The 14,498-nt window shown below is 40.4% G+C and overlaps 1 protein-coding gene across 3 annotated transcripts in view; it reads left to right on the forward strand.

The window, feature by feature from the left end:
- Positions 1-14,498, forward strand: part of fbln2 (fibulin 2) — a 62,513-nt gene that overhangs the window by 20,278 nt on the left and 27,737 nt on the right. For all 3 annotated transcript variants that reach the window (XM_083972340.1, XM_083972341.1, XM_083972342.1), the window contains exons 3-5: positions 8,359-8,482; positions 11,004-11,133; positions 12,164-12,350. In XM_083972340.1, coding sequence (XP_083828466.1) covers positions 8,359-8,482; positions 11,004-11,133; positions 12,164-12,350 — 441 coding nt within the window. The remainder of the gene's footprint in view (positions 1-8,358; positions 8,483-11,003; positions 11,134-12,163; positions 12,351-14,498) is intronic.

Consider the following 14,498-nt stretch of genomic DNA (forward strand, 5'->3'; position numbering starts at 1 on the left):
ACTGCTGTTGGGAGGCCAAAGAAGTGAGGTGTAATTGGTAAGAGCAACCACATACCCCGTGGCTCTTTTGTGTCAGAAACAAGAGGCAAAGAGTACAGTATTTCTGACTTTGCCTCGAGGAAGGTAGGGACAGACAAAGATGAAGCCCTGTAACTGTGCAAGCCTTTCTTTTTCTATTTTGGTGATACCACATTTTTCAGACACAACCCTGACTCAGTGTAAGGACAGTCCTTTCAAGCCTCCAGCCCATTATATTCCCATCTGCTTTACAGATGAGACCCTGGGGGGACTGAGTGAGGAGGATGGCAGAAAAGAAATGGAGATGATGCTCACATATTGATGTGGTCATGTTAAAGCCATTCGGGAAATTCAACAATCCTTGGGCTGATCCTTGTGTGAAGACTAGACTTTTGGACATTGTTTTTCACCAGATGACATTGTAGAGGAACAGAAAACTCACCTGAGACCACAATATGCTGCAATTATTTATAAACTAGCAACTATTTTTATAGCAACAGTAAAAGTGACCTTTTATGTAAAAATACATCTGTCCTTCCAGCTGAAATCCAAAAGAGGACTGTCTGCAAAAAAACAAAAACAAAAAACAAAAGATTATACGGTAAATGTAGATCAAAACTATGCGGTTGTGTGTGAAGAAAGACAGCTGAACTTTGTAGGTTTTCCTCTATTCTCGTAGCCTTTATTATGAAGATGTGCCCAGTTTACAGTACATACTGGTTGGATATGTGCACTATATGTGCTCCTCCTTTTGCACATTTTGCAAAAAAGTTCCTTACAGGTGAGGGTCACTGCAGAGGTGGTGATTTTATCCAATGTAAAAAAAAAAAAAACTAACACACAGAGTAGTGCAGCTTTGATCCCACTGATGCAGACTTCAAATTGAGACCTCAACTATTTTGCTGTGTTTTAGCCATTACCAGTTGTCAGAACGCCAGCCTAATGTCACACATTGGCTGTGCTGTCTCCGCCTCCCCTCCCACTGGGAATTGCATATTATCTTGCAACACATGGTGCACATGAACATCTGGTAAAGTCAGGGAGAGAAGTTTTTCATTATATCATTAATATTCATGGCCAAATAAGCAACAGTTTGCATTTAAGTTAGAAAAAACATCAACAACAACCAAGTGCTATTGGACGTATGTTCAAGCGTTAGGCTGAATCCTGTTCATGTCAAATGAGTGAGAAGCAAAAAAGACAAATAAAGAAATTACTCATGGAACTATATTGAAGCTCGTACAGTAAGTTATGGAGTGTGTTTCAGTCACTGTTTCAAACTGGTTATGGTGTCTGACAACAGGAATAGAAAATCCTGTGAATGGGGACAGCTTTATTGTGATTTGTGAATCAGCAGTTTCACAACAGTTTTCATCCACTTGTTTTTTCTGTATTTGGTTTTCATATTTTTCACTAGCCCCAAAGTTAAATTAGTCTGATTTCAAGTTGCAGTCAGTAAATAAGGCAAAAATAAATGAGAGAAATAATATGAATAGGAAACAATTGTGCTGTGTTTGAAACAGAAACTTGATGATCAACCTGGTTAATTTATAAAGGGACAATCAAAATATACTGCCCATGCAATGTGCAATACAACTCTGGTTTAAGTTGCAAATCTACCAAGGCAACACACACTTACAGTATTAAAGCATTTGCTAATCTTAAGGCTTTTAGAAACATTCCAAGTTAGTTCAGTTACTTTACTCACCTAATTTTGATATTGACAAAAAGCATCAGTGTCTGAGCATCAATGGCTGATCTTCAAGATTGAATAAGGGTCATAAGAATAGCCAAACTTTTATTTTATTTTTACTTTGACAAGTCCACAAAGCTGTGACAAAATGTTAATTGGAATAGGAAATCATAGATGGGGGGGATCAGAGGGGCTGGTTCATTGGAGGATAGTCTAACTTTTCATTGATGGAAACCACCCAACTGGTGCAAAAATAAATAAAACGTAGCTCAATTGGCCGGAAAATCATCCAGTCTGGCAACACTGCTGGTGCTCCCAATATCTGTAATGGACTGGGGGAAAAAAAACAAAAAAAGATCACACAGGGGATGGGAGGGGGCTGCGTTTTCCATTCCATCAGCACTTCGCTCTGACCACTTCATTTAAAACACATCTCATTGCATGAAAACCTGGATTTGGGCTTAAGCCAGTGATCCTGGTGCCGCATATGTTGGTGAACCGAGACAAAACAAAGCAAGTGATAGACATAACAGAACATGTATACAAACGTTACATGACAATGGCCTAGAGAGGACAGAAGCACAATATGCGCTGATACAATAAAAATAAACTTTCATTCACAATATATATTTTTCACAGTTTTCACAAGAATTGATGGTATTCCTGACATCAGAACTCCTTATATTTACATGCTGAATTGACCACGTCAGCGTGATGAAGTATTGAAATACTGTATGCTGTTCTTTATCCTTTATTAGAACCTTTAAGTGACCAGTACAGAGGATGTAGTGCCGTCTAATGGTGAAGTTGCCTATTGCAACCGATTGATTACGTGTAGATTGCCGTTAATCCTTCACATTGGTCCTTTAATATGCCTCTGTATGTCAAATGATATCTGTATTACATGGAGTGTATAATTTGTCAGCTCATATTGATCTGGGGAGGGAATAAGTCAGTTCTGTACTGTCTGGTTTATTTGTTTTGGAGACATATTGATGAATGACTGTTAGTCTGTTTCAGGGTGACAAAAGCTTGCGACTGTGCCAGAACAGTGGGAGCTGAGGCAGTTAGCATCCTTGTATTGTTCTAAACCATTACCCGCTCTGGTCTGCTCATGTTATTATATCGTAAAAATGCCACTCCCTGAATGGCCTGAGTGCCTCATCAGTCCATTCATACTGGCTGCACAAATAAGCACATCGAGACAGAAAGCAGTCAGGCAGGAAAGATAGAATCCATCATGTTCACGTCTGTGAGAGTTCAACAGGAAGGTACAGAGCCTGTCTTCTCAGAAAACCATGTTTGAGACAGTGTTGTTCGGTCTGGGTCAAGCTGGTATCTTTTGCAACTGAGCCTCACTGTAGGTAGCCTATATCTTATTTTAAGTGCACTCCATGCACTTGAACCAGAATTGGTTTGAGTGGTAAATGGAAATATTGTGCATTTTTAGATTTGGATTGAAGTTGCAAATTGTTTGTGCCACTTTTTTTTTTTAAGTTTTCCATTTCCCCCAGAATGTTATGCTTAATACATTTTACTGGATTTTTTAAATAGCAGTGAAACTGTGGAGCGAAAATAACATAGATATGATTTTTTTGAAATCGGATTTGCGTCTCTTTAAAGCAACACTAATCAATATTTATTCATCAAGGAGGAAATAAATACCTATGTACAACTCAGCAGTGACTCTCTAGTCATGGTGTTGATGTTAAAGCTCTTAGCTGTGAGTTCAATTGGGGACAACTGAACTTGGATATTTCAAACGGTCTGTTATGGTTCAGTCTTGCTGTTCTCATCGACCACCTGTCTGGCCACAGCAGGCGGCCGTTTTAGGAAAACCACACTGCATCCTATGACAGACGGACTTTACAAGGTGATAATATGTTACTGTTTAAAGCTCATTCTGCTTCCAGTAAAAGGCTAAAACGTAAATGCTTAAGTAGTTGGTATCAATGTGAAAATACATCTGACTTTAGTCAAGCCCAGTTTTAGCAAACAATTTAGTATTTACATGCTCTGCAGATGGTGAGTAACGTTCACACTGATGTGGAGTTGTGACCCATTTGTTGCCGTGTTTACTCCAATTACAGTTGGTTTAAGCGTTTTATTCTGGAAACATGAACCTCCTGCTGTTGAAAATGAGAACAAACTTCATGTGCTGGACATCCAGAGCAGGATAAAGGCCCTAAAATGTCATATAGAAACAGTACAGTACTACAAACAGTTCAATCCATCTATTGAATGGCAGGAACACTGCATTTATGATATATGACACTGTCATTAAATAAATGATTCATAGAAACAAACACTGAAAATATATTTGTCATGTCACTGTAGTTTTTAATTTAAATTCTTTAAGTTCACTTCATGAATAATAGCCATCATATCGCATTGTGGTCAACACTAATTTTGCTGATATATCTGGACGTATGTCAGTATTGTAACTATTGTAACTATACCTTATTGGCACGTAGAGGATCCACACAACTGAGGCATCACTGACTGCAAACTGCATTAATTACGTCACCTGGTGCAGATGGTGTCTGGATGTTGTCATACATTCCCAGGCGGCTCAGATATGTCTGACGTGTCTCAGTGTGGTGTGAGACAGGTCTGTGTTTGGCCAGACAGAGTAATGATGGGGAAGCAGTGTGAGGCCGGCCTAATCAGTCCAGACAAACCCCACAGGAGTTCCTGTATTTTTAGTCTATCTGCTACATAACATCCCAGTTTGGAGGCAGCGCTGCCATCTCAGCAGCAGTGTTGACTCTTCGAACAATAGCTATTGACAAAAGTGTGGTTTCTGAGATATAAATACACCTCCTTGCTTGCATTGTTTCTCAAGTAATTGGTAGACTGCTCCTGAGCGTTAGGCTGAATTTGACCTGCCGGTTGAACCTGATGTTTGGGCCATTTGGCAAGCACTCCTGGAACATACTTCACATAACAGCTAGAAATTGCACTACTTCCAAACTTTCTCATTTAGTATGAAAAACCTGCGCAGATGTGACTTCAAATAGTTTCTTTATAATCACGACAGGGATGTTTTCTCATTAAATCATTCAGATCTTTTGTGAGATGTTAGCCAGCAATTTTGTGAGCAGTCATTTCCTCCCGTTGTATTTGTCCATCTGTCTTCAACATTGATATTACAATGAATAAAAACATACCATAAACCTCACTGGGCTTAAAAGCTAAATGCATTACCCTAAATTTTAGTCTTTTTAAAGTATATCCTCGACAAGGATAATAATTCCCCTATACTGATGTTTTGCAGGGTGAAACTCTGAAACTCTATGTTGTGGGGTAAAATACTTCTTCTCTCAGTGTGACACTATTTTCTGAAGCCTGTGCTTATAAATTATGTACAGTAAGTAGCAGACAGCCTTTTCTTTAAATGATTGTTTACTCAGCTTTAAGGGAGTTTGGGCCGTAACTGAAAGCAACCCACTGAAAAAAAAAAAAAAAAAATGTTCAAAGTGAAACTCAAAGTAGAGCGATCCAAAGTATGCTTGGCTCAACTGTTCTTTTTGCAATTTAAATGTACAATGTTGTTGTATGGGATCAGCAAAGTTACTGTAGATGCACTATACACTTTGAGGAGAATACAATGGATATTGCATGAAGGAAATAATGCATGTAGGAATTGCTGAAATCTAATCACAGTGCTTTATTTGACACCATGTGGAGCAAATTCTCTGATGTAGCTGTTTTTAATTACAAGTAATGAGCTTCATATTTCAACAGGAAGTCACACAGTGAAGTGTAATGAACTCAGTCTATGATACAAGTGTATTCAACACTGGGTGCTCTAATGCGTCAGAACACTGTGATTTGATTTATTGAAATTTGTTTTTGTTTTTCATGTAGACATATATTAGGCCCATGTCTTCAGAGTATGAAAAACAAAGCCTCATTTCACAGCAGAGGGAATATGAAGAATATGCAAATGTTCTGTACTGTATATAAGCCAGTGAAGGTTTATTGAGTTCAAAAACAAAAGCTCTTTGTCAGTGACTTTTCTTCAAAGGGCACAAAGTGAATTTTGGTGTGTGTATGTGTGTGAGTGTGTGCTTGAGCGTTCATGCTAGTATGTGGATAAAAGCAGCCGAGTGAGACGGCTTAGAGTCTGACATGGAGGCAATGGGGAAGCTGACGAGGTCTTGGTGCTCTGTAGTGCCAAGCAGCAGCAGCAACAGCAGCAGCAGCAGCAGCAGCAGCAGCAGCAGCAGCAGCAGCAGCAGCTTGCCTCTCAGTGCGTTCTTCCACCAGCTGAGCTCCATGCAAAGCAGCCAGGCTTCGCTTGTACTCACTCAGCAGTGGGGGGCCATTTCAGGCTCTGTGGGACCTGCAGAGTGGCGAAGAATGCCAGTGATTGCTGTGACGGCTGCTCTTGACGTAGGCAAGGTTTGCTTCCAATTGCCTAATTGGAAGAAAGGAAGATTTTTTTTCTTCCTTCTGATCTTTTTCTTTCAAGCATCAGCAGAAATGTGAGATTTTGAAAAATGAAATGCATTCATTCAGTTATAGGGATTTAATGGGTCCTTGGCTCAACACATGTTTTATGCTCTTTCCTCCCAGTTGATGACATTGAAACGATGCCATTTTCCCTGGAATGGATGGCAGAATAGAGATGGTTTTGAAGAGGAGCCATTACTGGAATTTATTTTGGTATTCTTTCACTGAATGACTCTAATGGCCATTTAATGATGACAACTGATTTAATTCACAGAGCCATTCATACAGCTATCTTATGTCAGCTTCATTAACCATTCAGTATTAGATTCATAGAGATGCAGCTTGTGTGAATGGATAATGGCTCTGCATTATATAGTATTTTCCTTATAAAAATATCATGTTATGGCCCTTAATTTTAGTTTGTCAGTTTTGTTTCTGACAAGTTTTGTAGTTTGCAACAGTTTTATATTTCCAGTATATTACACCACAACAATACCTTTTACTCTCCTGTCATAATAGAATAATCAAATTATGTTAAAAATATACAAGTCATGTCTGCGCTCTTGTACTGGATTGAATGACATTGTATGTACTGTATAATATATAATTAGATAAAATAGTGCTACACATTTGACAAGGTTTTATTAATTTTAACAAAACAGTAAGCAGTTCATGTAGAGTAGAAGGGAATGTGCAGGTGAGGTCAGAAACCCAAAGAGGGCTCATGGAGTGACTCCACCATGGTATTAGCAATTACTTCTGTGAAAAAAAAAACTATTAAAAAAAAGATTTTAATAAAATACATTCAAAAGAAAAAATAGAAAAAGAAAAAGGGAAAAAGTCAAATGTCAAGAAAAAAAACACACCTTTATTATTTCTACCTTTCTATCTTTGTCTTTTAGCCATGTCATTGAGCGGCTGTTAAGTTAATAAATTCAGTTATGCTCAGATTGAAATGTCTCGACAAGTTTGAATTACAACTAAGTTAAGTACAGACTCGAATTGATCCCATGACCTTTCATCTAGCCTCATTTCATGCCTCAACTCTTGACAACTATCAGATGAATTACCCTGCAGTTTGTCATAATTGATAATAATTTTCATTTATCCATCATGGTTAAAATTTCCATATACTGTATAAACATGACCAAAAAAGTGCTTGTGAGTTAAACTGTAGACAAAGACTGTGACTTTCTTAACATCACTTGCATAGTTTAGAGTCTTTGTCAAACTGTCACATTTCTGGTTTCTTTTCTGAACATGTTGCAACCATCTCCCGTCATGCCACTTTGGACTTTACAACATAAGAAAAATCAGACCTTACCTGACTGTGTATCGTGCCCAGCTCTTTGTCCACATCATGGTTAGCTGTACCATTGAAATGCCTCTCTGGCAGACCTTTCTTCATGCAGTGAAACCCCTAGATGGTCCAGCATGCAGCAGCTCCGCTGGTTTTACCTACACTGACTAGTGACTACTCATGGCCATTGAATCAGAGTGACTTCTATTCACCATCTACTGGAGTTCAGGCACACAGCCTTCAGCTCCTTCTTGGTCAACGCGTTCTTCTGAGGAATGTCGTCTGGTGATGTCATCCCTGCACATTAGACGGTGTCAGTCCAGACTTTTTGCTTCATCGATGGTGCAGTTTCCCTCAAATCACCTGTATGCCTAACTTCATTTGCGGTATAGTTCTTTATCTGATCTATTGCACTTTGCTTTATAAAATAGATTTACTCCAAGCTCCCCTACTGTTTTAAAGCTTTAGTGTTGTCTTTCCATTGTAAGTCGCTTTGGGGTAAAGTCAAATGTAAATGTAATGTCATGCACACAACCTTACCAGAGGACTGCCACTCTACTTGTGAAAGCTATTCATAGAATAAACTGTAGCTTTCCATAGACCTGAGCAAAAAGTTTCCAATCATAAAATGGGCTACTGTATTCTGGTAGCAGAACTGTGCCTCTTTCGTCAGCTGTAGAAATCTCAAAGGCGCCTTTGGGGCCCGTTGCAGTCTACCATATGTGTCTGTCTGACTGCTGACTGCAGTCACTGCACTGCCTGGACCTCTGGCTGTTCCATATAGGGCAGCTGTGCAGACGTGCAGGATTTACTGCACAACTCTTTTTATTCCATCAGTCTTGTGTGTGCTGATGTATGCATACCTCTGTGTGTCTGGGCCGGGCTACAGGTCCAGGTGTCTCTGCTGAAGACCTGCTGCCGAGCTGCTGCGCTGCTGGCCAGAGATGGGCCGCTGGTAACCACCACTGCAACCGCATGCCTCCGCAGCACAATGATAGGCACTCCATATGCAGGTAAGTGTTGTGGCCTTGTCGCCTGTCAGTGGTGTCATGGTTGTCTGCCAGAAGCTGTAAAAATTGACTTTTTTAAAAATCCAATTTTAAGCTGCATTGGAGTCAAGTGAAACAAAGAGTGTTGGAGTTTCCCCATGGATCATTGCTCTCTCAAAATGAAGTGCAGTGAACACTTTCTATTAAATCATCAGGGGAAGCATTTACAGTCAGATCTTGCCAACTTGGTGCCTTTGTCCTCAGATTTATTGGCTTTTTGGAACCCTAAAGTGACTTGCATTAAAACGGCCTTATCACAAATCTAGTGACATAAAAGAGAATCATCGCTATTACCGGCCTACAAGCACACAGTCGAGGTCTCTCATTGCACAGCAGCCGCCTGGAAGTGACTGCAGGTTTACATGTACCTTAATGGGCTGCTTTTCAGGCACTTTTACAAATCTGTTCCATTGTCTGGAAACAGAATAGAAAAAACATATAAATGAGAATAGTTTCACTGTGAATTCAACTATATTAATATACCCATAGGCGGCGCTAGGACAGTAGGAATGGGGAAGCTACGGGACAAAAAAAAAGAGAAAGTTTTTACCCATAGGCAGATATATACATTTTGATTATATTCATCAAAATGAGATGCAGTAGAATGATTCCTTTCATTCTCTACTTGTTTTTTTTGTTTTTGTTTTTTGCTGGTGTAGTAGCCCATAATCAATTAATCAATGTTCTTAGCATACGCCACGGGGCGTTTGTGTCATATTTCTCAACTATTTCTTCAGGGTTAAATCCTTTTACCGTAGTTATTGCTCTCGATGTACAGAAGCGACACAGTTGACAGTATCTGCTGTGCCATAGTTGTCCTCATCCAGTTGCGCACCCGCTGCATCGCTGAGAATGTGCGCTCACACAGGTGTCAGGTGACAGGATTTCAATTTTGGACGGACCACAGTAATTTTGGATGGGCCACTACTTAGGAAAAAATAACACTAACATACATAGAGTTGGAAATTATTCCTGAATGACTCGTTCGTGTCTATATTGAAAGCACACATAATTTCTGCTGAGACGAGCTTTGACAGCGCGGTGCGCCGCTCTCTCTCCCGTTAAAAGTTAATCTAGCTCACCCAGTGGACCTCTCTCTCTCTCCTCGTCTCTCTCTCTCTCTCCTGTTACTTATATGTGTTTAACCAAATGCACGAAAAGCCAAATCAAGTCAGAAATGCGTAGCCCACTTCTTTTTAACTCACAGACATTTATTTTCATAAAGTAGCCTAATAAAATATCTCGACGTTTTGCCATCGTTAACATTGAGACAAAAGGCTGCAGGAATGGAAGAAGAATTCGGCAAATCATCTTATCACGCAAAAAGTCACAACAAACAGGTTTTGCACAATGGTTTGCACAGATCAGTCTTAAAATATGTGCAACACCTTCTCATCACAATCCACGCCATCAGCGGTTATTAACCCAACTCATCAGGACGGGATGACCACCGCTCACATTACACAACAAACCGTTAACAATTAATCCACACTCAAACCGAAGCAACAATAATGTTAACTGTACTCAACAAGCTGTTATTACAAGGTTTACAACAGATATGACAGGCTGTGTGTGCGTGTATAAAGAAAGAGAGGGAGGGAAGAGAAAGTACGTAACCTGCTAGCTGTTAGCTACCGTAGCTCAGGCGTCGGTCCGTCAGGTAAAAGCTGCTGTTTATTCCTCAAATGAAGCTCATGCAGTTATTCAGCCTCTCCGGTACAGTTATCCATCACTGCTGTTGAATTAGCCGCTAGACTGCTGGAAGCTAAAACCGAGGGGGCGACTGTTTGTTTACAATTCACGAAAGCAACGTGAACGTACGTGCCGCTCACACTCAGTAGAGTGAGGCAGTGAGGCAGCGTAGCCTCAGCCTCCCTCGGCGTACAGAGGCAAAGCACCACACTCGCTGCCTCTCCTCTGAAATACAACGAGACGGCGAGTGGTTTCTACGGCCGCTGCCTGACACATGCTGACACATTTAAACCTACGTAATGACGCAGGTAACCAGTCAAATACGACCGAAAATTCTAAATCTAAATCTAAATTTTCCATTTTATTATTTGTGATGATTTTTATTTTATTTTCTGTGACAATCTAGGGGAAGCTAAGCTTCCCCTAGCCTATTGATAGCGCCGCCTATGAATATACCATATATGTCAGCACAGATTTGAGGGACAAGGGGATAAAGATGTGGACCCTGCTGACAGTAGGCTGAATGCAAATATTATAAATTATCAACTTTTCGAGGAGCTGTTTACAGCAGTTCCACAACTGTTTTCAACCACATCCTCAATTTCCTACATAGTTCAGATGTAAACCAGGTTTTAACCTGTGTTGTTTTGAGTTTAAATCAATCCATGCCTCAACTATTAGCCAAATTGGTGTTAGACATTCTGTTCTGTGATTGTGTCTGTGTGTGTGTGTGTGTGTGTGTGTGTGTGTGTGTGTGTGTGTGTGTGTGTGTGTGTGTGTGTGTTTGCATCAGTTCTGTGCAGAGGCACTGCTGCCTCAGCTCACTGAAGGAGAGCCAGTGTGAGTCAGGTATGACCTCAGCCAGAAGAGGAGATGCCTGTGAAGTGGATCAGGAGGATCAGTGCACAGACGACTCCTACCAGGTACATCATCACCGTCTCGCCATCATGGGAACTCTTCAAGCAGTGTTGTTTTTCAAAAGTTGAGGCATCTGCCATAGATTTGCTTTATTAGACATCACGCAGAGGAGAGTGGCAGGGAAGAAATAAGAGAAAGATGGTTGAGTCGCGACTGAAACACATTACATCATGGTTGGATGATACCCACATTTCCTACCCACCAAGTAAAACAAACACTGAACTGATTAAAGGTTGTTACCCTTAGAATAGAGAATGAATTGTTTTCAAGTCAGGTTTGGTGTGACTCACTGTTTCAAACGGTTCAAGACAGTGGAAATGGACAGTTCCTCCCATCCGCGGTGGTCCACTTCTCTGAATTCTTTAGCTGCCATAATAACATGGTGAGTGCTGACTTTGCCCGTGTAATTTAGACTTTAAACAGATTGAACATCTCCTGGAATGAATGATTGTTTTTTCCAGAGTGAGATTTCAATTTCAGATACCTGTGCCAGTGGAGAGGCTTTATTAAAGGTCATACAGTTTATTTGTATTTATTGGCAAACAGGTTGAAATATATCAGAAAATAACTGCCAAAATCACCCATTTCTGTTTGCATCCTTCAGACCTATGAATACTTCCATGTGGAAATTGGACTCATGCCTTTGCTCGGAGTCAGGTCAAATAGCATTCACTGTTTCTTCAAGAGGAAACCCAGTGGTTTAGCCCTCCAGCCAAATGTTCATGTGTTGAGGCAGACGAGCCAAACCATTGTGCCAGGTCATTGTTAGAGGAAAATGAAAAAAGGTGAAAGTCTGGTTTTCTTTGCATGACATGTGGTTCAGCTTGAGGCTGCAGCTGAAATCTTTTGCAGTGTGTTCACAGGGATGAGCTGGCTCGCCTGCCTGTGTTGCTGTTATCCCCCCCCCCTCCCTCATTTGCTGTTTACTAAACTGGGCTAAAACTGGAGGGCCATAAAGAGAGGTGGTGATTAGAGATGTGAAGCACCCCGGTGACACACTCCTAATAGGCTCTCCTGTTGTGTCTGGATGGCCAGGTGTGCTGCAGCTGCTGTTTCCTCGGCTTACGGATGCGCAGTGAAGGAATGGGCTGCGGTGCCCACCAGTACCTGAGCGGCCCGTGCGCTTACGTCTTTCTCACCTGCTGTGATGAAGGGGAAGGTCCGAGCCAGATCGCGTTGAGGAGGAAGCAGAAACCCAGACCAACTGCTTTACCGAGAAAAGGTATCCGTCATCCTCTGCCAGCAATTTTTCACATCACTGGAGCTTTCAACATGGAAAAACACATTCATCACACACATTGGTAATGTTAGGATTTTTAGTTAAGCTTCTCAGAGCCAGAAAAGGAAAAGGAAAAGGAAAAGGCAAGAGGGCACTAACAAACACAATTCCTAACAACAAAATTGTATCGTAGACAACTAAAGGTCTGGTTAAAGTGCCCTGGAACTTTATATCACATCGTATGATCTTTTAACACTCTTAAAACATGTGGTTGAGAGGTTTTCAAAGTGCAAAAAAAAAACACATTAAATAAACTTAAACACTCACAGATCTATGGCAAACTTCATTTCCCTGTGAATGTTGTTAATTTGTCTACAGCTTTGAGATGGCTTTGTCAGCTGTCATTTGCACAGTAGTTTCATTACACAGGGATGCAACAACATATTTAATTTATTCATTTTGGTTGTGTGAAATCTTCACAACTGCAGTAATGGGTATCAGGGTAGTTTACGTCACTGCAGCGCAGAGAGGAAATGATGACTGTGTTGGCAACGTTGCAGGATGTTGCTAATGGTAGCATTTTGTAGAGGTATTAGGGAACAGGGAGTGGGGAGTACTTTTTATGTAGTCTGTGGACCAGAGCAAGGAATAAAGTACAGGGAAATCCAGACATTTCCCATCATGCACTGTGGTCTTGCAATTGATGGATATCTTTATCTTGTGATGTTATCAGTGCTGAAACAGGCCTGGCCAAATGCTGCTGATGCCAAAGTGATGTCCAAGTTTGGATACTTACAGTACTGTCTGCATCATACATAGAGTGAAAGCAGCAAAAAGTCTTAAGAATAAGACAGACTAAAAGATATAATACTGTACATTGTTTTTCAAGGTCACTCTCAAGCTGATTTACCACAATTGGTAACAATTTGTTTAATGTATTGCAGCTGTGAATGCAGCACCATTTCCTTTATGCATTGCATTGCATAAAGGGATAATAGATATTTTGTGCAAAGAATTTAGTCAGATACTCAATATAAACGCATTACAAACCAAAACCTCCCTTAGAATTGAATTAGTTTGGAACTGGGACACAACATTTCATGTCTTGAAAGGAGTCATGCTGTAAAAAAAAAAAAAAAAAAAAAACATTTTACTGAGATTCAACCTCAGATTCACAACAGACGATTGAAGAAGGATCAAAATCATTATAGATCATTGAAGCAGAACCAGAGTTATCATCTTTTATTCTTTGTCAAAACCAGTTTCCTACAGTGCAAAACCCACAATGCAGCTCTATCTCTAGATGTTCACTTGGAGATCTGGGTGTGTTATGGTGCATAGTCTACCCTGGTAGCAGAGATTAGTTTAATCTGAAAACTTGTCTGAAGCTCTAATGTGCAATGAGCCAGTTCATCAATTTCTACACAGCTTCTTGTAAAGATACAACAGGTTTGATCCAACTGTATTCAGGCACACCTGCAAATACACATGCTGCAAAACCTTACACCACAGTGGAAGTGTATCCGGGGGTCACAGAGAAGTGTCGACTGTGGGCACATTTTTGTTCAATGAATCTTAACTTGAGAAGTTCTGAGGACAGCTCAGCAAATATGTAGGTTACTGTTAGCTTAACCATAGTCTTTACCGGGTCAGTGCAAGGTGGTTTGAGTGTTTGTTGCACAAATTAGAATGAGGAATGAAGTTGTTTTCTGAATTTACAGGGCATTTGTGCGTTTTCCTAAGTTGTTGTGTGTCTGCCCTGCCGGGATAAGAGATACAATTTTACTTCACATCCATCTTCAATTTTTTTTTTCTGCTCAGTATTTACATTTACGTACATTTTGATGAGTGAAATTGGTGGAGTAAGCTAAATAATTTATCTTCTGCAGCATGTTCATCTTAATTTTGTACTCTGCACTTCTTGTTCACATTTGCAGTTTGTTAACTTGAACTTCACAATTCTGCTTCCTCATCATCCAGGCTTCAAAACATATATATTTTTGGAGAGAGGTGTGCTAGCTTCAGCAAACTTTGCACTGCACTGATGTCTGGATTAAGTCCTGGGTTGAGCCATCGCTATTTTGTCCTCATTGCAGTTTATGTCAGAGGTGGAGTTTGGGCTGAGTTTGATCATCCAAAAGACAGATGCTC

This window comes from Trachurus trachurus (genome assembly GCF_905171665.1).
Source record: "Trachurus trachurus genome assembly, chromosome: 5".
In the NCBI taxonomy this organism is placed as follows: domain Eukaryota; kingdom Metazoa; phylum Chordata; class Actinopteri; order Carangiformes; family Carangidae; genus Trachurus; species Trachurus trachurus.